The sequence below is a fragment of the Apteryx rowi genome, unplaced genomic scaffold (genome assembly GCF_003343035.1).
Source record: "Apteryx rowi isolate R43461 unplaced genomic scaffold, aptRow1 scaffold_836, whole genome shotgun sequence".
Taxonomy (NCBI): domain Eukaryota; kingdom Metazoa; phylum Chordata; class Aves; order Apterygiformes; family Apterygidae; genus Apteryx; species Apteryx rowi.
The window spans coordinates 160,853-184,639 of record NW_020451134.1 but is presented as its reverse complement, the minus strand read 5'-3'; the positions used below and the strand labels follow the sequence as shown (position 1 = coordinate 184,639).

Here is a 23,787-nt window from a genome sequence, read left to right as displayed (position 1 = left end):
ACTACATTTGTGAATGAAATTTTTTTTAAAAATGTCAGTTTAGTACTTATTGAAGAGCATGTATTTCTCATTGTCAGAGGGCTTGTAGCAAGGAGGAGGGAATATGTTACAATTGAATCCTGCGATTTATAAACTGCATCAGACTGACACCACTAAAAACCGAAGCCCTTTATCCCTAGAGGAGCTGCAGCATTGGTGGTAACTGTGCTGGTTTCTTCAGACTGTCCTGCAAATGTGYGTCAACCTGACCCATTTTAGAAGTGCTACCTCGAAGGAGGAGATAACGACTGTCAGATCTCCATCTGCATTCGACCTTGTGCCTTTGGAGATCATGTGGGAAGATTACAATTACTAATGCATGTTAAACATATGCTTGTTCACAGGGTTTGGGCTGATGCTCTGAAATGCATTTCATTGTAGGACACTGAGTAACCATGGATGTTAACAGCTTTGTACTTCCACAGCAACACTCCTGTTAGCATTGCTGAGCCAGAGGAGAGCTCTGTATTTCTGCCATCTCAACCATCCAGTCCCTGACACTGGCTTGTTTGAGCTTCACCTAAAGCTCAACATCTTTACCTGATAGCCTTCATCTGTTCCATAGCTTTCAAAGCAGCTGTGTCCTTCAAATAAGCAATTAACCACAGCAAGTGTTTATGTATTTAAATTTCATTACTATATGTAAAAGGACAGTTCTCTTCTGCTGTGATTTTTTAGAGAGGCTAGCTATACAGTGTGCCCTGAAGTTTAGCAAAGCAGAATTATTTCAGACAAACAGGTGAGGCGAGTCAAACAGGCCTTAACTGATACCACTTGTCAGCCCACTGTCTAGAATATGCGCATCTTGATGTAAGAAAAATATAGGCAATTTCTGAATGGAATGAATAGATCAAATGATTTTTTATCTGGAAAATAATTGGTTCAAAGCAAATGCATAACAAGAAGATACATAGCCTCACTGGAGAAACAAGTACAGCAAGTTCAAAGATACAGAAGATGGCTTAATGAGCATGTACGTAATGAGTAAAATTCTAACTCTGAAGCCAGTGGAAAACATCCATTGATCTCATTGTGGCCAGGATGTTGCCCAAGGTCTTTATTTAGCATTGAAGATAACCTCTGTCACCAAAAAAAAAAAAAAGGGAAGAGGAATGAAGGAGATAAATATTTGTAGACTCCAGATTTCATTTACTTTTCTCTCTGTGTCTGCTTGCAAACTTTTCAATGTCTGTGTAATCATTTTTTTTCAACATATTACAGTATTTCAAATGTTCATTGTTTTTATAATAAAAACCAAAACTTTTGCCCAAAGCCCAGCACTCATGAGCAGTTTTATTTTAATTAGTTTGTATTTGTGTCAGTAAGAGCAAGAATGTTCTGGCTAAAAAACACTTCATTTTCAGTCTTCCAAGGAGATACTGTACATGTTTTAAGAGTTTTCTTTCATCTGAACCCTGTTTTTGTTAAGTAAAACCTATTGATGTTTTTCTGTTGTTGGAATAAAAGAACAATTGGGACATTTTAACACTTGTAAATTCTCTGTGATTCTGATGACAAGAAGCAGTAAATTATATTACCTACTTTTTCTGTCAAATTCATCAGTACAACTCTTACTGACATCCATGGTATCCACACAGGTGTATATTTCTTCCGGCTCTACTGTTTCATGGATGGGAAATTACCACTGTAATACAGATGGACTCAGTACTTTATATCAGCACATTATCTAATACTACATTTTGATGTAGACATTGGCATAGTAAAGAACATAATCCCTACAACTAAATACATGGGCTTTCCTAAATTGTGGGCTTTTCTAAGTAATTGCAAAACTGTATTCAGGGCAAATTTGGTGGCAATACCCTGTTGGTGTGATTCATCTGTTGTATCAGTACCACTGCTGTGAGTAGCAGAAAGGGTATGTTAGGTGACATTTGATTAGTACAGCTGTAGTCATTCCTGGGACCTTCTCAGCGCTGCTGTTGCAGGGGCTTCCAGGGATGCTCCAAAGAAGAAATTGTGCTAAAAGTCTGGTTCCTCGGTGAGAGGGCTGAGTTCGAAACAAAACAAAACAAAAAGCACTCAGCAGCTGCTAAATTCCAGTCTTTCACTTCCTAGTCCTTGGAGGCTGAGAAACCATAGCTCAGTGTAACAAATGGCCTCTGCAGATGGCCGGCACCTTTGAAAAGCAGACCTTGGACTCCCTTATGAAATTCCCTTTCCTTTCATCACTGCGTGTTCAGCTACTCTGGTTTCTGTGCTTTTCAGACATCTCTCCTGCTCTGGGAATTACCACTCTGCCCAGATCATCAGTCCAATATGCTGTTTCTGGCACCAGGAGCGTTGAATGTGCTTGTTGCTCTCACCCTCGTAGGCTCTATCTGATCTTTACTAGTTGGAGGCTGGCATAAGCCCTCAGATGCGAGGTTTAACATCTCTCCCACAAGTTTTAGCATTGATTGCGATATACCTGAATGTTTTAATCCTCTGCATAATTTATCCCTTAGAGGGATAAATCTAGAGTAGTGTCTCTGTGGTCATTCAGCAGCCCAGCGTAGTCTTATTGCCAGTTCATGGGCCAGATCCAGCTGGCTTTTTTCCCTTGCTTTTTTCCTAAGGGACTGATCAGTTGCTGGAGTGCCACACGCTGTGGTAACAGCCAAATGCTCTCCCTGCACCTGCAGATGGCCCAGCAGCTAGAAATCAAACGTCTGGTGTTGCTGCAGCGTGGGCGGTGGGGCGAAGTGAGGCTGGGAGAACAGCTATGATCTGCTTAAGAGCAACGAATTAATTGCTACAGCAGCACCTGCGAAGGTTGAACCACACTGTTGTAAGTTCCAACTTCCTCTTAAACTCAGTCTGCTCTATTTTTCTAATGATACTCTTTTCTTGTGGGAAGTCTTTTGAAGTTGGGAGATTGGCTATATCCTTAGTGATAGGACTATATCCATAAGTGATGGCTCCTTATCTCAGGAATGAAGATGTGGTTGGCGCTGTTACTGATGAACTCCTGACCTATAAAGCTGTGTTTACTTACGGGCAGACTGCAGCATGCGGATGCAGGAGCTAAAGCTTTGTTTCATGCTCTAACCTTGGTGAAACATTGCCAGGGTTAAGTGGGGAGACCTCAGTGAGGAATTTAGCCCACTGCTCTGTAATTATCTGTTTATACAATAACAAGGTTGCACCCAATCTACAGACCAGTGGCATACCTCATGCATCTGCATGAGCTGAGTATTAGGTAATGCTAATTACTTAGCAGAAAATAATTTATTTACCATGCTAACAAAAAAGGCCTGCTCCATAATAGTACTGAGAATGCTCTAAGATTAGCTGACTCCTTGCAAGGAGAGAGGGTTTTATAAGCGATGGGCTAGAAAGGTCGGGGAGAGGATGTCTTGTCTTCTGTGAAAAATAGAATTGGAACAGATAGACCCAGGGATCTTTTTGAGGCAAACTGAACTTTCCAGCATGTGCCATCCCTGACACACTGTGCTTTGCAGATGTTCTTATCTGCAAAGGAAGTGTCCTCCCCAGCTGAAAGGAAACTGTAATTAATTGGTCCCAGAAATAAACTCACTTCAGCTTTTCAGGAAAAAGGCACTGTAATAATAACTGACCCTTGTATTGTCCCATCAAGAGACTTCTAGAAATCTGGTGAACTTGATTTTATGTCAAACTTTGATTTCTGTATGCATAAAATATTTTCCTTTGGTAGTGGTTCTCAGTACATAGGTAACAAGCTATAGAGACACAGGATAAATGATTTTATCGAGCACTTTTGAGTGCATCAGCTGCCTGCCACTGCGTTCTTTCTGGAACTCTTTTCCTACATCCAAAACTGCAAACAGATTCAAATAGCCAGTGTTTAAAGAAATAACACACTCGCAGTAGGTAACTCTTCCCACCTCGCTGCACTGGTAGCATTCTGCTCCCCAGGCTGCTGCTCAGCCTGCCAAGATTCATGAAAGGCAAGACTGGGCTCCGGGCTGGAAGCGGGAGACTGCCAGTAAGTAACAGAGATTTCCATTTTCCAGAGGGAGCCAGCACTCACTCTTAGTCATGTGAAAGTACTGAAATATCTGAACTTGCAAGTACCATTTTAGATTGAGGAAAATGTACGTTATTTTTAGACATTTTTATTGCTCCTCAACTGTATGAAGCCTGATTAAAATGAGCTACAGCTCTTTTAGGCTAGCAAATTTTTTGATTCTATAAATGAATACAAGAATTTTTCTTCAGTGTTTGATATTCAGAAAACCTGATAGTACAATGAATAACCCAGAAACAGTCTTGTGCTAATAAAAGTTTTACGTCATGCTGTCATATTTTAGCTGCTTTTCTAACTCTGACTCTCTGATCCATCTGTTACAAGTTAAAAGGGTTGGAACTGAGTTAAATTGACTCTTGCTGGTAAAAGATAATTCATATTGTTGCAATAATCAACTAGAACAAAAGGACAGAAGATTGGAGCATTACATTAAGAACCCCAAAGTGGTGATGATTAATTCAATAAACAAAAAATAAAATCCGATAACCACAAAATTCGAGGGATACATTCTTATTACATTCTTATCTCCTTTACAAGAAACCAATGAATCTCCGGATTAACTTGTTTTCTTCTAGCAGAATCCATCTTGAAGAAAAAGGCTGGTAAAATTTGCTAATGCTGACTTCAGAGTATCTAGGATTTCACTGTGTGAGTCACCAACAGGAAAGTTTTTCTCCTGACTAATTTATTTTAGGGTTTCTTTTTTTCCCCTCACTGATATGTTAATGGTTTGCTTTTACTCCAATACCTTTTTATCCTTCTTTTAAGGAAGCAAAAAGCCAATCCATGCTCTCAACCCAGGTATTTTCACATCTTCTTCCCCATTTCTATTGATTTTTCTAAATTCTGTTGAAGGGGTGTGATGTTTTATACTGCAGTATTTATGTGAAGACATTAGTTTCTCTGTGGTTTTGAAAATCTTGGCATTTTCTTAATTTAAAAATGGTTGTTTGGTGTGGAAAATATGTCTGAGAAGCAAAGCCACCCTTCCTCTTTTTTCTGATAAGGTCGAATAGCAGAAAAGTATAGAGTCAAGATATGAAAAAAAAATGTAAAAGTAGCTTGTTACTGTAACCAATGTCAGTGATTATTTGGGATGGAAGAGCTTCTATACGTTCTTCATTTTAGCTTTTATTCCCTGGCAAAGTAGCCACTGGACAGGAGACTTGTTTTATGTTCCTATCACTTTCACTAGTCTTTGTGGTATTGGTCAAATCACTTCATTTCACTGTGCCTCAGTTTCCCCAACCCCAAACAGGACAGTATATTCTTTATTAAGTGCTATGAAATGTGGCCGTGAAGGCTACATATGATTATCGGCTCATTCTTTGCAGGCCTCCCCTCACACACACATACGAGCAAAAGGCTGCTGTAGAACAGCAGCCCAGTCTTTCATAAGCAACCCGACAATAGATCAGCACAGGCAGACGAGGAGTAATGATTACAACATAAGTCTAACCCAAGACTTTTTAGCCAGGGATTGATTGAAGAATGGAATAAAAGGGAGAGACTGTGGAATTATAAAAATCTGTGTAAAACAGTCTGAGTGCTATATTGTTTTGACATCTTAAAGGTGTTCAGCTTACGTTTTTGGCAGAAGTTGAAGGACAATGCTACCTGATCTCTCCTTTAATATGATCCTAGCTATTCTGCTGTCACACATGTCTTTATATTATTTTGGAATATGATTATTCAAAAAATAATAATTTGTGTTTGATAAAAAATTTGCCGTGTACTTCCAAGACAGAAGTTCAAACCTCCTATCTAGACACAGATTTTGGGAGACCTAACTAGCTCGGCTAATGAAGAACATCTTGATGTCAAACCTCCTTCCTTCCCTCCCTCCCTACCTGCTGAAAAGGAAGAAGCAGTTAAGTGTCATAGTAGGTGAAGGCATCTCAATCATTCTTTTGCAGCTGCTTCTGATTAGCAGGCATGTTTAAAGCTTTTTATTCTTATTGTTGCTTAGGTGGACAATTTGCTCCCAGAATGTCAAGGTCTCTTTGCTATTTGGGAAGAAAAGTTTATCACCAATCCCTTCTGTCTCTCTGAGATTTTACTCTGGCTGCCATGACTGTAAACTGAGTCCTTCAGAATTATTAACATATTTAGCCTCACAAATCCTTTCTGAAACAGCAAAGGGAGCAAACTGAAGCTCAGGGAGGGGAAGTGTCTTGCCTGGGGTCATCTGAGCAGCTAGTGGCAGGGAAGAACTGGGATCTTTCATAAAACTAAAATCACTAACCTGTCCTCTCTTCCCACAGTTACAGGAAACAATGGAATCACTCTCAAAATACACTTTTAATCTGTTTTTTTTTTCCCTTTTGGTAAAGGAGGAGAAAGTGGAGAGGTTTTTTTGCCCACTGAATAGTTTCACATCGATTTATCCTGCTGTGGAAAGCTGCTCTGTGATGCTGAATGACATTCACATTATTCTTCTCAGTATCTTTGTCTGCAGGGTATAACAAGCAGTGAAGCTGATAGGAATCACATCAACTCTTATTCTGAGCCTAGTGACAAAGATACAAATGGTGAACTGAGACTTCTTTCATCTTGCCAAAATAGCCCTGAAGATCTGAGCCTGACATGAGAGCTGCAAGATACCAGTCAAGGTAAAGTGTCCAGCTGCAAGATTTTAGTTCAAAAACTTGTCCTCACAAACGTAACAGCTCTTTTGGAGAATGGGATCTAGGTGATTCCAAGTGGATGTCCTAACACAAGCAAGAGAAGCCTGCTTTCTCGTCTGACTCACTTTCTAGCCCCATGGAGTTCTCTTTAGACAGGGACAGACCAACAGGAGGGAGAGCCTCTCTTAACCCTGTAGGAACAACCTAATCAATTCAAACATGCATGCTGCAGAAATAGTTGGCTTGGGCTTCCCAACATGCCATCTGTGAGAAAACTGATTTTCAAACTACTGGTTACAACAAAATACACATTCATTTTCTATTTATTTACATACATGCATGCATGTTGATTAAAATTAGTCGTTTTTTACTACATTAAATGAGAGTGTTGATAATTAAGCATCTGTGCGCAGGGCTGAGAACATTAGGAGCACTAAAGAAATAAACAATAGTTTATAATAGGATCATTAGAACAGTCTTAGCAGCACTTACAACACGTTTATTCAAAAATAATATGCCCTAAGGAAGAAAAACACCAATTATGAAACACAGGATTTAAAATAAAAAGGTCAATTTTAAAGCCTTTAAGTAAATCATTTCAAACGACTCAGCAACACTTCATGTTTAAAAATAGACTAAGTAGCTAAACCAATAAAATGTGCTGGGCTGAAATACATCAAAAGCATGGAAGAGTCACCCTCATTACCTTCTCATTGTTCAGAGTGAAAAAAACGCTCAGTATAATTCTGCCATATGACATCTATCTTAGTGTATACATGCACAGCAAATATTTATGTTCTGTGAGTGTCTCAGATTGGCTGGGCGCAGCCAAGAGGAAACACTCACAGCTGCACATAAACTTTAAAGGGTTTACATAAACTGTCTGCGTATCCGTATCAGCCCAGCAGCGCAGGCTTGCAAAGAGCACCGGCTGCCCTCATGCCGCAGGAGGCTTACAGGCCCCACTCGGGACACCAACAGAAGAAACTCCATTTCTAGACGTTGGAGGAATCTCCCGTCACACACCTCTGCGGAGGGAGCACTCGGTCACAAGCAGCGCTTCCAGTTAATGCATCTCTCCGGCAGCGCCTGCGGTTTTCAATGGGACTAGGGACGTCTTATCAGTAGCCATTTGCAAATGGGGACTCTGACTCACAAAAAGCGAAGCATCCCTGTGGACCAAACCCCAGCTCTTCTGTTTATCCCCTTATCACGTACTGCCTCATCATGTCATCATATAACATGCAGCATTAATAATTTAACATGAGAATTTCCTGCAAAAGAATAGCAAAAGGGTGGAAAAGTGAATTTAAGCCCCTAGAGCACTGTTTCTCAGTGGAAACTGTGGCATCTTGGTAGCGTCCAAAATCAGGACATTTGGGGGCCTACTAAGATGACAATTTAGTTTTAGTTAGAAGGAGGGTTGAGGATGCTGTCCCTGTGTAACTCTAGTTTCCTCGTGTCAGGGCTGCCGCTCCGAGCCCTAGCACAGGCTCTCCACCGCGGCCCAAGCTCCACGGGCGCTGATAGGGGCAGCACCGAGGGCTCTGCCCCAAACGGGGGCGGCGGCGCTGGCGAGCCGGCTCCCCCGCGGCGCGCCATGACGGTAGGTGCCGGCCCTGAGGCGGCTGCCAGGGAGAAGGGGGCGCCGCCCCAAGATGGCGGACGGAGGGGCGGCGCGGGGCACCTGCCCGGGTCGGCGGGCGCCAGGCCTCGCCTCAGGTGGGCCCCGCCCCGGCCCGCCGCCACAGGTGAACGAGCAGGTGTTGCGCCCTAGGGGGCTGTGATTGGCCCGCGACGCCGCCGATCGCTGGTTGCCGCGGCGACGCGCGCGCCCTCCCACAGCCACGCCCCATGCCTCCGCTGTCGGCTGCTGATTGGCCAGAGTGGTGGTGACGCAACAGCGGGGGTTTTACGGCCCTCAGCTGGAGGGGGAAGAGGCTGGAGACGGTGAGCGACTGGCCTAGAGAAGGGAGGCCGGCGGCGTCGCGACCATGACGTTCAAGCGGAGTCGGGACCGGTTCTACAGTACCCGTTGCTGTGGCTGCTGCCATGTGCGGACCGGCACCATTATCCTGGGCACCTGGTACATGGTGAGAGAGTCCCGCGGGGGGCAGCAAACGGGGCCGAGGGGGCGGTGTTTTCGGTTGTGCGCGGCGCGCAGTGCGCATGCGCGGGAATTCGGCCGTTGCCTAGTTTGTGAGCGGTGGGTGAGGGGTGGGCAGGGCGCATGCGCGGGGGGGAGAAGGGTCGTGTGTCGTCATGGCCCCTGCCTGGGGGGCTCCGGGTAGGGTCTCGGTGGGCACGGGGGGCTTCCCCCTCGCCTTTTCTGTGTAGTCGCCTCCTTCGGCGGTCAGTCGCCGTCGTGCTCTCCGTCGTAATCGTCCTGTGTAGTTGTCTCAGCGCTGGCTCGTATGTGGGAAGCTGCGCGAGTTTCCCGAAGTCGTCTGGCGCGGCTCGGGCTCCTTTTCCCTCACGGGGTTTGTTTTGGGCTCGCTAAACCCTAGTTGTCCCTGGCGACCTCCTTTGCTGTGGTTAGAGAAATAAAATGAAGCTAGAGTTTCGTTTTGTAGTCTGTGTTTCTGAGGGATTCTTATTACTATCTCTGTTCCTTTTTGTTTGTTTGTTTAGACTGGAAGGGCAAGGTCTTTCTGCCTTTATGTGTATCAAACAGTACTGAGTGACTCTCTTGGTAAAAGAAGAGACATAATAACGTTTCAGGAGGCTGGAATTTAGGATAAGCTGAAAATAAAATGATTAGATGTGATTCCCCTTAGTATGTAACATCTGAGGGGAAGGTTAGGGTCTTCAAAAGCAGTACTAACATCTCCTCTTGAAAAGCTTTGTAGAAGGGGAAGTTCTCTGTCATTCTGTATGCTCTCTGAGCTTTCAGCACGGAGTTAGTGATGAGCTACAGAAATGGTGTGGGTTTTTTTTTTCCTTACTAGAGAAAACACCTTATTTTCTGACCTTTGGATGCTTTTTTTTTTATGGGAACTGTGATGGTAGAGCTCTAATATTAAAAACTTTTGAACTAGAGGGAAATAGAAATGTGAAAACCAGTTAAGATCAAGGTCTGGAGCACCTAAGTTCCCCTGTATTCAGGTCACTTCTTTCCTTTCCCTTACCCCCAATGGACAGTGAAAATGTGAGGATAGTTAATGAAGTTGCATTACAGCTTTTCTAGTCTCCTAAAGCTGTGACTGGATTCTGTTCTCTTTACCCTTCCCCAAGCAGTAAGAATGGAGAATTAATTTTCATCTTCTGGTGTGAAGGAGCCCTTGTAGAAGTATAGAGAGTTTACAGTCTCTCTTCAGTAAGTACTAAAAGATTTTCTCTCAACCTTTCAGTTGTTCCATTGACAGACAATGTATAGGCAAACAACAAGATGGCAGGGGAGAGGAACAGAAGAGAAAGGTAGAGAGTGATAAGTGAAACAGAAAACTCAAGAGAGGGATATTTCTTTTTTTTTTTTCCAACCCTTCATCTGAAACATCTGTGTTGATTTCTCTCTTCAGGTTTTAATATTAGTTCATACAAAATAGAAGTCTATTGGAGTGTTGGGTTTTTTTATTTTTATTCTATTTTTTTGGGAAACTTGCAAAACTTGTGGAAGTTCTATCCTTCTATCCTATGTTGATGGTGTGAGTTCAACAATATGCTTCCAGTACTTAGTTAAAAGCATAAATTGTCAGCACTAAGGAGGCATTCATCCTTGTTATGAAACTTTTGCACCTTATTGCCTGCCACACTTTCATTTCCTGATAGCAGGAGTATATAGAAACAGAGGAACTTAGGTGGAGGGAGGGGGATGTGGCCACAGATCCTTTCTGGCTTCTTTCTGACTTTTTGTGCTTCCCTTCCTTCTTGACTTATGGATGCAATGTCTCTTCTGAATCTGTTGAATACCTGTACTGCTTATGGATGGTGAAAAGTACCCCTGTGACTGCGATGTCACTGCTTCAGAGTGTGGGATGGTGACTGAGGCAAAGTGTTCCTTTGACCTCCTGTGTAATTGCAACAGATTTGGTGGCTGTGGGCTGTTGGAGGGAAAAAACATCTAGAGTTTCAGTAGCTGGTTGCACACGAAGTATTCTGTAGCTGTATTTGGCTATAAAGTGTACCAGGCACTTTCTGTTAAACTGTGCCTTGAAAATGTTTTATCCAGTTCTTTCCAGATGCCAACTGGGAAAATGTGATAACTGTTTAAGTCTGACAGCTGTTAGCTTTTTTGAGCTGAAATGGGGTTTTATGAAATGAAAAGTCTTAGGAGGTCTTGCCCAATCTAATGGTTTATGTAAGAATTTAACTACAGTTCCAGCCTTTTGAAAGTTAACTACGACTCGAACAGTGCAAATGGAACTAATCTTTCTACTGACAAACTTACCCTAAGCCATTTAATATGTTTTAGAAAACATCAGGTTGCTTAGGTATGTACCTGATTAGTCTATCAGACATTAGCTTGATAAACTACTAAATTGATTTAGAAATACTTATGTTTATAAGTTACAGTAAAATAACCTTCTTTTGAGGGGGAGGGAGRTTTTTTGGCAGGGGAGAATACTTGGATCAACAATAGCTTTGTGTTACTGAAAATCTTGGTCAGCTTGTGTTTACTGGATACTCTGTGTTCTCATGCTGTTCAATCCTGAAGGAATTTGATGCCAAACATAAAATGGAGTCTTGTAGCAATCTACTCCAGATGTTTTAGTAAGATAAGGGTTTTGGCTGTTTAATACGTGTGTTATTTCTACGTAACTGTTTCTTTAGGCATTTTTCTCTTCTTATTTGTATACTCTTAGATCTTGCATCAAATTAACTTATCTCCTCATTAAAACAGTGTTATATATCACTGTCCTTATTGTGTACTTCTGTGACTCTGTGGAGTGCAAGGGTGTTATCTTCTGAAATGTCTGATGTTGGTGTTCTGTGATGAAACTGCCATGAGAAACAGTTGTTCTGCCTCTCTTAAGCATACTTCAGTCCATATGCTGCCACTGCTTCTGATATACTGATAAATTATCTTTACAAAAAGTTTAAAAACATTCCTAGAGGACTCACACTTGAGTTCCAGAGCTAGCATGGTTTGGGTCACCCTGTAACACCCACTGCTGTACTGTGTAGGAAGTAAAAGAAACCTCCTATTCCTAGCTTCATAATTGCAAACATGTGGCTTTGAAGCTTCTTTCTTCCTGTAAACTTTCTTATTAGGCATAGTGCTTTCCAGAAACCGGAAACGTGAACGCTGCATTTGCAAAATGAGATCGGAGTTCAATAAACAGTCTAAAAGTAATAGCATTGTTTTGGAAGGAGCGGCTGTTTCATTCTGGCAACAAACTTAAGTGATGCAGTCAAAATGATGCAATTGCTACTGGATTGCAGGAGGGTCAGGATGATCTCTACAGACTTTCAGTTCACTGATACTGTTTAACTGAATAAAACTTCCAGAAGCAAATCCTAGCTGGTTTTGGTCTAATCTTGACAATAGTAGAAGCTCTAAAATGCCCATCTACTTCTAATTACCATTTTCTCAATATCTCAGCAAAAAGCACCCCTTGCTTTGTTTTTTTTTTTCTTAATAGAATATGTTTAAAGAAAAATATTACAATAGTAAGAGGAAGGTGAGAAAGTGTAGTACTGCATGGCAGCTTCCCTCCTCTGTCCCGTTTATGAAAGACTTCATTTTCAGGCCTCCACAGATGCAAAGCACTTACCTGATCAGGTATTAAATGCATATCATGGAGATACAAGTCACCAATCAAAAAGTTAATGCTTGTTGTTGTCCCATGCAGTGTTTTGACTTCTGATCTTACGAGGAAGTAATGCCCCTGTTACTAGTTCATAATATATGCTAACTTCTGACTTTAATACCATCTGCTAGATTTTGGGGGAGGGCGGGGGGGGAAGAGAGTAAGTTTTCCCCAAACCTGTTTAAGTTCAGGTATGTCAGTTTTAGGTATAAAATACACTTGTTAAATTACTCTATGTAGTACTTACTACATACTACTAAGTACTTACTACTCAATTGAGTTTTTTAAATCTTAATTGAACTACCTTTTGATTAATAATTTGAACATGCTTTTTTGACTTATTGACAAGACTAGGATGGGAACTGCTGGCATTTTTGAAATGTTACCTATACCATCCACTGTGTGGTGACTTGTCAAGTTTTTTAGGATGCAGTTTTTTTTTTTTAAACATCTTCAGCTTRTGCTCAGACTCGCCTGTGCTGTGTATTTTCTGGTTCCTTTTTTGCGTAGGCCATTTGTGAACATTATTCTCATTGTGAACAGGATATTTCTGTTAAGCTCTGAAGATGCTTTGTAATACAAAGTATATTCTTGCTCTTCCATTCACATTGACTATGGAGCTGACAGAAGGAGGGGAAAAAAAAAACAACACAAATGTGATCTTGTTATCAAGCTTCTGTGAAAGAGGTATAGTTGTAGACAAGATGCAGGTTCTAGCTTTTTGCATACACTGACTCCTAATTTGGGGGTTTTGATAACTCATGATGTTGAACATATGGATTTCAATTAAGAGTTGCTCAGTGCTATGGTATGATTCACAAATTGGCAGCAGTGCAGCATTGGAAACCCTGGAGTGTTAATTGGCAGTTGTTTTTTTTTTTTTAAGTTGGAATCGGTGAGACAAAGTAAAAGTATTATATTCATGACTTTAATGTTTGACACTTTCATTTCCCCTTTTCCTTCTACCACATTTCAGGTTAGGAAAACATGGCTTTAGTACTTAGAACTGTGCTTGGTAACTAGTGAAATACTAAGCTGGATTTCTAATAAGTTAATCTAAAACATGATGGTGTGATAACGTGTCTACAACACTATCAATTTTGATTTCAGTAAAGGGTTCTTTTTGCAGAAAGCATAAGCAAGCTTATCTCCACTGTGTCTCAGAAACCTAAAAACAAACATAAGCCAGTACAAACTGTGAGACCTAAGCCATCTCCTTTTAAATCTTCAAAAGCTATTTCAGTTACTGAAGACATCAATAACTGTCTGTAGACCTGCTACCATTGGATCAGAAAATCTTAGAATCGTACTATAAAAGAAGAAATATTTGGTAGATATTCTTAAGCTGTTAGCAACTGCAGACTAGTGTGTTTTTCTTTACCTCCTCCCCCTGCAACACATGCTTTTTGGCACAAATTGTAAAAGATCCTAGTGGTGTTGACTACCTTACTGAATACTGATTGGAAAATGACTCCAGCTTGAAAATACCATTGTGAAGGTTTTTTGTTATCCTGTGTCTTCTTTTGTTCAGTGTCTCCAGATATTAATAACAGAAACTATACTCCTGTAAATCTTGAATAGGCTATAAATGCTATGAAGGCAATTTATTAGTGTTACTGGAAGCACTTCTGCTATGTACCAAAATGGATAAATAGAGGTAGTTTTCAACAGCAGTGTAAGTGAGGAGAATGACTGGTAAGCATATAACCAATGCTTAGATTTTTGGAGTTCAGTCTTTCTGAGTGAGAATACCTCTTTCTTTAGTTTTTTTCCAATGTTTAATAAATGCTTGTGGTTTTAATCAATGATCTAGGAAGGGAAGTGATCCAGTTTCTTTCCCCCCCCCCCATTAAGACTTTAACATGGGGTTGACTAGCAAGTAAGCTATATCTGAGGATTAGAGCTGCAAGCATAGGTTGTCCCTCATCCTCTATACTTACCGCATGTCATATATGCATGTCCCCTCTTACTGCTTGACACCCACCACTGTTTGCAAGAGTAGGGTGCAGTACACTATTTGTGCATTAAATTAACTCTGCCTTCCAGTTTGTTGTAGGCAGCAGAAACTCTTTTCAAATGTGTCTCATTGTGTCTGTTATTGTACCTTTTTCCTTCCTGGCCTCTTTTAACTATTTCAGGTTTTCCTGTTCTTGAATCTGTGCATTCAACGCACTGCAAATGAGGATGGATGGGGTTCGTAGGGATTCAAATAACAAAATTAAATGGATACAACATTACTTAGTTGTGATTCATTAAAACTAGCAAGTGTCCAGTATTGTGTTTTGGGTTTGTGTGGTGATTGGTGTGTGGGGGGGGGGGGTTGGTTTTTTGTTTTTGTTTTTTTGAAACTTAATCTTAAACTGTTTTTTTTTCCTGCATCCTACAGGCAAAACAAAGAGCTTGTTTCTAACTGAAATAAAAGATTTATTAGTGTGTCCTTAAGAAGATTATAGCTGTTGCACTGTAAATAACTTTCAGGTAAATAACTGATCTTTCTCAGGTGGTGAACTTGCTGATGGGCATCTTGCTGACTGTAGAAGTGACTCATCCAAATATAGTGCCAACTGTTGATATCCAGTATGAAGTCATCGGAAATTACTATGCTTCTGAGAGAATGGCTGGTAGGTGTATAACTGTCTGCTGTTCAATTAGAAAATAAAGCATATAGCATCATGGTGTATTTGCTTTGCATTAGCATGTAATATACAGCTTTTAAATATGGTCATCTTTTTGTTTTCTGAATGCCTTTCGGATTACTGTGGGATTAAGTTCTGCTGTGAACTTGAAAAGAGAAAAAACAAGACATTTGTGGTATACTATTTTTACTTCATATTACTTTAGAGTGTCTTGAATGATATGGTTTCTAAAGACTTCTCAACCTTTTAATGTTTTGAGTGTTGGAGTACAGATGTAACATCTCTAATTCATTTTTTCCATAAAACTTTACTATCATTGCTGTGACAGCAAAACAAAAAAGGTAGAAAATTAGTATTTAACAAGTCTCTGAAATTTCTGGTGCTCTTCTTGGCTTTAATAAAAGGCCTTAACAGCTATTGTGTGTGAATCTGAATAACTAGTTAAAGAAAAAGGTCATCTTTCAAGGAAAAGCAGGAGAAACTTCCAGGTCAAGCATTTAATTAAAACTGAAGTATTTTTTTCTCTAAACTTTGGCATAGAGAATAAACAGCAACAGAACAGAAAGCAGCATGTGCAAAATTGAAACTACTCTTTGGTTTATCATTATAGATGAAATGTATGATGAATTATAGTCAATGTCGAACTTTTGTTTTTGTAATGACTAAGTTTCTTAACTGTAGTATGATATGTAATCTAGTATTTTAAGACCATAACTGTATGCATGCTTTTTTTGCTTTTAAAAAGTGCAGGAATACCTGAGCAGCTCTTCTGATGTGTCTTATCTCAGGGCATTGCATTATATTAAAAGTTAGTAACAGTCAAGTGCAGTTTGTAGGGGAGAGGGAGAATATGGGGGTAACTGGGCTACACAGTTACTCGGACATTTCTCAAGACTATTATGCTCCTTACTCTTTCAGGGGAAAAAATGGAGATAGTACAGCACTAACCTGGGTTTTGAGAGTACTAGTTCAGTCTTTACATTAATTGTTCAGGACCTGACTCGAGGGGTACTGCCACTTCTGTGACTGCAACTCATGTTAGTAAAGAAATCCAAGGGGGAGCAAGGATCAAGTACTTAATGAAGCCAAGATRCTAAGTAAAATGGCAAGTGATACCTGTAAAATGTTTTGTGTTCTGAAATGAATGTTGGTGCACTTAATAGCCTTCAGGTTATATGGCTAAGAGACATGTATAAAGCTGAAGGTGCTTTCTCCAGTCTTTAGCCTAAAATGGCTAGTGCTTGCATTTTTACCTAGCAAAACTCTTGTTCTGCATGTTGGGGCATAAGCTGAAGGGTTTTGTGTGTGTGGGAAGGGACATTATTCACATGCAGTATCAAAATTCTATTGTGTGGGTTTTTTTTCTTGTTTCTTCCTTCCGAGGACTTGCTATTGGTATAACACTGTTGCTAAGTACTTAGGGCACTTGCTCATCAATGCAATGCTTTTCAGATACAGGAAGGCCACCTTCTTGATGCCATCTATATATGTGGATATTATCTTGCACTGAATTATGTACATCAGAACTTCTACAATATATCTTTTCAATGYGTTTGCAGGTTGGAAAGTTAATATTTCCAGTTATTCTCTTTCAAGCCTGGGAACCACAAACTTGGCTTTAGACTCACTTAAAACATGAACTACAACATTTATAGGCTGTTAAACTGGTTTCTTTCCCAGTTTTTGAAAGTATATGCTCTGGTGGCTGTAGGAGAGTGAGTGTAAGCTAACCTCTGGAAAGCAGCTGTGCTTCTGCCGTTAGCAACTATGATGCAGAAGGAGAATTTATCATTCAGTTTCCATGAGTGTCCTGAATTTGACTGTTTGGCTTCTGTTCAGCTGCTTTTCCTTGTTAATAATAGGATACCTTCCACACAGTGACTTCCTGTTTTCCTTGGTGTTACTTAAGGAAGAATGCTGCTCCCACTGCCAATGACTAAATTATATAAGCAAACCATTTTATAGTATAAAGGTTGATGTTGTACTAACTTTACTTAACTCCACAACTGGAAGGAGTTTTAATTACCCACACAGCTTGAGCACTGACATATTATGAATAAGCATCATTATGCTGCATTATTATCAAACTATGTCATGTCTCTAATTGGTGTGGCTGAACTTARTTCAGCCTTTGATTAAGGCAAACATCTTTTTTTCAAATGCCTGCTGGTTTTCCTTGACTAGATCTTTCTCCATTAGTGGAGGTCTGAGTTACTCAAGTCAGCTGCTGCCAGTTTGCACAAATGAAACAGTTGGGTTAGAACAAATCATGGTAACAGAGTTTGTGTACTTGTAAGCTGCAGTATGATAACTTTGGGAAAGGACTGATGCTTATTATTTCTCTTTTAATTCAGAAAATGCCTGTGTTCTATTTGCAATCTCCCTCCTCATGTTCACAATCAGTGCAATGATGGTGTATGGTGCAATTGCTGTAAGTATATTTATAGTCCATTGTTTTAAACTTGCTACTTGAATTTTGGATTAAATACCCTACAGGCTCTTTCTTGTTTGTTCATTTCCTTTAGCATCGTGTGGGCTGGTTGATCCCATTCTTCTGTTACCAACTCTTTGACTTTGTGCTCAGTTGTCTGGTTGCCATCAGTTCTCTTACATACTTGCCCAGAATCAAGGATTATCTGGATCAGTTGGTAAGTCTTTGTTCAGCTCATATTAGCATTTAACACTTGAAGTAAAACTTTGGTTTTATAACTGACTGACCTGTATTTACCTTCCGGTGCTTAAGGAAGAGGAATTTGGACTCCAGCAGGAACTGTAGAGGAAGGCTGCTAGGGTGATTATGAGAATTGAGACCTTATCAGAGGTGGAAGGGCTGAAGGTGTCATTCCTCCCTAAATGGAAAGCCAGGGAGAGAAAAGAAATATTTATAAAGGGAGATGTTGGTTTAAACTGTCCATGCTACATCTAGACTAGAAACAAAGATGATCCGAACTGAACAATTTGGTTTTTGGCAGGTTTGTGACTGCAGGTTAAAATGTGTTCTTTGGTTGCTGTTTCATTTATGTGTGTGTTTATATATAAAAATATATAAATTTTTACATATAAGGGTTTATGTGGTGGGGTCTACAACATCATGGGATAGAATGTGATGCTCTGAGGGTTCCTTTTTGTGCTGTATGTGACTCTTCTAATTTTGCAACACTGCCTTCGAAGAAAACTGTAATGGAGTTGTTGTTAATACTGCCTGTGTCTTAGCTGCAAAAAGACTCCGTGGATAGAATATACCCTCAATTGGCCTGGATCACAAGCTCTTTCTGGGTGGTGTTTAGATCTGTGCAAGTGGACGCTTTATCTCCATTTTAAAAGGAATTTTTAAACTTTGGACTGATGTTGGAGAGAGGCCCTGTTACTGTGCTTAGGGGAAAGAGAGGAGTTTGAACTTTGCAGAAACTCCCAAGTGTTTTAGTATCTCTTCTTTTGAAGTTTGGGAGTAACTTCTTCCTTCCCACTGAACACACAGATGTTACTGGTTGGCCTGACTGGAGGTAGTCAGCACTGACTCATTGAAGAGTTATCAGATAGAGGACCACTTATACGAATGCTGTGCTCTTCCTTTGTGGGACTGAGGGTCTGCAGCTGTTTACAGAGAGGGTTCATGGAGATCTCTGTTAGCATGAGACTGAGGCGACTTGGCATGTGGAAGGTCACAAGGCTTCTTTACTGGTAGCGCTTTTCTGTAGTAATCTGCTCTTGCAGGGCAGGGGCAGAATAAATATTATACCTTGTGGGAGGATAAAGATGGAGTGAGTGAGAAAGGGACCTTTTCATTGTTTCTGTGGGAGCAGTTTACACAAGTTTGCTTTGTGTGGTGCTAAGGCTGGGTGCCCTCCTGTCACATTTGTGAAAGTGTGATGTTCATGCTTGTCTCATTCTTCTCCCTTTCTCTCCCCTCCCCTTTTCTTAAATAGCCAGATTTCCCTTACAAAGATGATCTCCTTGCGCTGGACTCTAGCTGTCTCTTGTTTATTGTTCTGGTGTTCTTTGCTTTATTTATCATTTTGAAGGTAAGTTGCAATTTAAGCATGTACTTGTTTTATGAATTACATAGTGATAGCATCTTAATGTAGTGGAAATATGCTGAGTTAAGAAATACTTTGAGTAGAATTGTTATGATGTTCTGTTACATTATGATTTCAGTCTTTTATGTACTGGTGTCTTCAACAAATTTCTTTTGTGCTGTATTCAGTGGGGCATGTTTATGCAGTTCTGCCCTTTGAGTAGGCAGTAGAAATGCACAAAGCCTGTAAGGAGTCTTTTGCATATGTGGAGACAAACTTATAAATAATAAAATTAAAAATTTTGTTTAGAAAGCTTGTATGTGCTAACTCAATATTGTTTCATTACAAGATTAATCTCATACTATACCTAACAAATCAGTGGGATGTATTTTGGAAGGAAGAAATGCATTGGTTAGTGCATCTTCCTTCCTGTAGACAAGTCATACGACTAGTTATTTCTGTTTTGAAGGAAATAAATACAGAGACACTCATCTGAATTGCAAAAGTATTAGTTAGAAAAATGAGCTCATAATATACATTGGTCATGTCTTTTTTTAATTGCATTCAACTTGAATTTAAAAAATGAAGTTGAAGGAGGAATTCTTACTTTCTGTACTTTCTCAAAGCAGAATGTCTGATGGGGAGGAGGGAGTAGAAACCTAATTTAATAGATGATGTTTCTTGCATTGATTTTGAAATTCAGTACCTTATGTATAAATATGAACTAATTTGCCAGGGGAAAATACAGAAAGATTAATGTTATCCAGATTTATAGAAACAATTCTCATTAGAGCATGACAGTATGTAATTCCACAGCAGTTTATGCTGACTTAGTTCAGCCTAGTTTGCTGTATGCTCTTTTCCTTTCCATCTCTGACTCTGTTCTTGCCCTCCCCTTTGCACTGGCAATTGGACAAATACTCATGATAATTCAAAGACGATTGGGAACATGCTTTTGGTCTGTCTTCCTTGTACTGGCAGCTTGGACTCAGATTCACAGAAGCATAAGTCAATCGGAATAATTTGACAAGCAGTGCTGAGGCAAATATTAGTTGAGTTGATCTGCAAATTCTTTCACTAAAAAGCACATAGTTCATCCTGTCTGAATCACTTTGATGGCAAGGCTGAATGGGGACTATGTATGTGCCAAAATCTGTTAATTAGGGTCCATCCCTCAGAGGTATTGATTTTAGCTTGTTTTTGTTGTTGTTTTTGTTGTTGTTCTATGACTGTAACCTAGCATTTTATTTCTGCATAAGCTAATGGATATGAGATATTAAAAAGACAAATCTCTCTTTCAGGCATATCTAATTAACTGTGTATGGAACTGCTATAAATATATCAGCAACAGAAATTTGCCAGAGATAGCAGTATACCCTGCTTTTGAAGCTCCTCCACAGGTAAAATCTCTTTTCTAGGTGAAAGGAGCCACAATTGTTTAATTTTTTGAAGCATAAGAACAGTGTCCATAGAAGTTTGCAAGTCTTGTCCAGCTTTCTAAACAAAGACTAGGAAGATTTCAAAAGTTAAAACAGCTAATGTCAAGGTGGATTGCTTCTGAGCTATGTTCTTAGAGTGTGTAAAAGAGGAGGCTTTGATTGAGGAAAAATTTTATTTATTTTATTTTTTTTCTTCCCCATAGCAGAGGGAAGCTTTCTGATTGCACCTGTCAAAACCATCCTTGCTGCTTGCAAAACCAAGAGGCAGTGGGGTGGAATTAATGACCTAGGGTTAGGTTCAACAGAACAGTAAATTACTCTTGCACCTTCTTTCACTTCCTCCTCGCTAGCTTAGTGGAAACATCAGTGAGTTCTTCTAAAAATTTGCCTACAAGAGAATTAAATTGCTGATGTGGTATGTTTTTTGTTTCATTTTTTTTCTAAGCCTTTTGCATTAATCTTGTTAAAATGTCTTCTCTTTAGTATGTTCTGCCAACCTATGAAATGGCAGTGAAGATGCCTGAGAAGGAACCTCCACCTCCTTACATACCTGCCTGAAGAAACTTCTATGTTAATTAACATCTGTACCAGCTTCTTGGGAGTTTTGTCTTTTAATCTTGCAAAACTGCTTAAGTAATAGAAATATTCAGGGCTTTAGGAGCAAACTGTTCTGTTTAAAATGTGTTTGATATAAACTTACTAAGCAAAACACATCTGGGAATGATTTTCTGTTTGCTTTAATTTTTGTTCTCCTTAATGCTCTTAAACATTTTATTGCCTTAGGGCCTTACAATGCAAGAACTTATGTGTATGACTAACTTTTGGCTTTTAATAATATCAATCAAGCCAGTCCATGACGAAAGTTAGCTATGAACATAAGTGTCTGCAGGATCGTGCCCTTAATTTATATTAATTTTTTTGTAAAGTAGTTCATAAAGACAATCTGATCGTGCAGCAAAATGAGTTTGCCTTTATCCACTCTTTGGAGGAGGAGGGGGTTTGAATGTGGTATATACATGATTTTTTTTATTATTTTTTACTTTGCACTTTTCTCATATGTTATCTTACCTTATTGTGGATATTTTTTTTGTTATCGTATGTCTTGAAACATAGTATTTTTAGAAAGAAATGAGTTTGGCACAGGAGTTGTATCACAATGTGCTGCGAGTGCAAGAAAAACACAGAAATGTGGAAGATGGTTGCATGCCTCTAATCTTATATGTATTTTCCTCTTTGTGATAAATGATACTTAAATAAATCTTTTACGAAATGTTTACCAGTAGTCTTGGTTGATCTGCCTTTAAGTGTTTCAGTGATATTCCATGAGCATCCAGTTTAATGAACCCTAGCTTTCTACAGGCTTTTTTAATGGCTCATCTGTGATCTCCAACAAAAGCCCTTGTGCGGGTGGGGAGGATGGATTCTTCTAATGTATAAGCTTTACTGCAGCCTTTGCTGCAGTTCAGGTATCTGGCTGTCTTCTGGTTGCCAGTTACATGTGCTCTGGGAAAACAGGATTGTACCTGAGGCTTCCAGCCTGCTGGGCAGATTTGATGTCTGACAATCTCGGAAGTTAAGACAGAAACCCGGAAGGACTAAAAAATTATTTATATTGGCAAATGTCTGGAGTTCCATATGTGTCAGAACTTCAGTAATGTTCTCTTTGGGGGGGAGGGGGGGAGTTGTCTTTACATTCTTCCACCTCTGTAATAGTAGGTAAAAGATACTTTAATGTTCTGGTAACTTATGTGAAGAGTAAGCAGCTTTCCACTACAAGGATGAAGGGATATGTGATCAAATCTTTTTTTTTTTTTTTTTTCCCTCTCCATAGTTTAAATTGCTACAGCATACAGGTTCTTAGAGAATTCCGGTCTGCTGAAGTATGTACCTTCTTCCTGTCCCTCTGACATGTTAAAAATGCCTTGTATCATTACCCAGTATCAGTAATAGCTTTTTCCTTCCTTAGTTTTTATCTGAGATGCAGTCTGCAAGCACAGCTTAAGCTGCAGAGTGCAAGAATGTCCTGTAACTGTTCTTGCAGCATCCTGCTGTTCCCAGTTACAGTGCTTGCACAGTCATCTTAGGAGCTGAGGGCAGCTACAGAGTTGTGAGGGACTGTGTTGATCTGCACTCCAAAAGAGACTAGAAAAGAGGAGCACTTAGATGCTGGCAAAAACTCTGCTAAAATATACAGCTTCTTGTGGGGAGCTGAAATAATACATGAAATCAAAGTGGTCCAATAAGTCACACAGCTGAAACAACTCYGGAATTATGTAATACTTAAAACTGATCATTAGGGTATATCCACTCTGGCCTAGATCTATCTAACATTGAGAAGAATCAGAAGGCGTTAGAGAATGAAGCCAAAAATCTGGTAATTCATTAGCTATCTGACCATGAGTGGGTATAATAAACTTTAATCGAAATAGTTGGATTTGAGCAGAGCACTTCAGTCAAGGGGTGGGTGTTGAGACTTCCCAAACTGTGGGTGGGTGAGTGTATGGGTGTGCAGTCACTGGCAGCTATAGGCATTGCTTGAACCTTTTGGGTGCACTGTTGCTCAAGCAGAGCTGCGGCTCCTTCTGGGAGCTTAAAGCCATTGAACTCCACTGGGCCCTGTTGTGTAGAGTTCCTCTATGTGAATAATGTTATTCCATCTTCCCTGCTTTAGTTCTAAGGCTTTGCAAATGGTGCAATTACCTTTTTTAATGTGCAGTCTGGATAGTACTTGCTGCAGTGAATGATGGAATAAATACCTGCCTGTGAGACTATACTTCTGGGGGTTGTTTTGCTTCTGTTCTAAATCAGCGCTTCCCCCTCCTGACAGAGGGGAAGGGAGGAGAGATGATCCAGCCCAGGTGCGTTCAGAAGGATTGCCCTGAACCTCATAGTGGATTTGTGTTTCAAGCCATGTTTTCAGTTAAAGCTTGCTGGAGCTTCCTCCAGGAACTGGTAGGATTTCCAGTGCTAGGAACCAGGTAAGTAAAATAACTTAGGCTGGACTTGCAAGCAGTGGAAGGACTGAGCTTGATTGTGCTGTGAACTTTCGTGCCCCTTCTTTGCGCTTCTGCTCTGGGGCCTGAGCCTGACACTTGCTTGAGACTAGAAGGCTGAAGATCGCGAGCTATTTGAAATTATTTCAACCGGGGAGAAAGCATGAGTTCGCGTGTTAACTCCCTCTGCCGTGAATTTTGAGCCCTGCGCTTGCAGGGCAGCGAGTCCCTGCAGCGGTGCTCTAGCCCTTCCCGCTGCCCCCGCAGGGGGGCCG

At 40.3% G+C, this 23,787-nt stretch overlaps 1 protein-coding gene across 1 annotated transcript; it reads left to right on the top strand.

Annotated features, from left to right (window-relative positions):
- The first annotated feature begins 8,584 nt into the window (after positions 1-8,584).
- Positions 8,585-21,795, top strand: LAPTM4A (lysosomal protein transmembrane 4 alpha). Its single transcript, XM_026089913.1, has 7 exons — positions 8,585-8,771; positions 14,929-15,049; positions 17,419-17,495; positions 17,590-17,712; positions 18,991-19,086; positions 20,382-20,480; positions 21,003-21,795. Exons 1-7 carry the CDS (start codon positions 8,673-8,675, stop codon positions 21,075-21,077), a joined length of 690 nt encoding a protein of 229 aa, XP_025945698.1. The 5' UTR covers positions 8,585-8,672; the 3' UTR covers positions 21,078-21,795.
- The last annotated feature ends 1,992 nt before the right edge of the window (positions 21,796-23,787 follow it).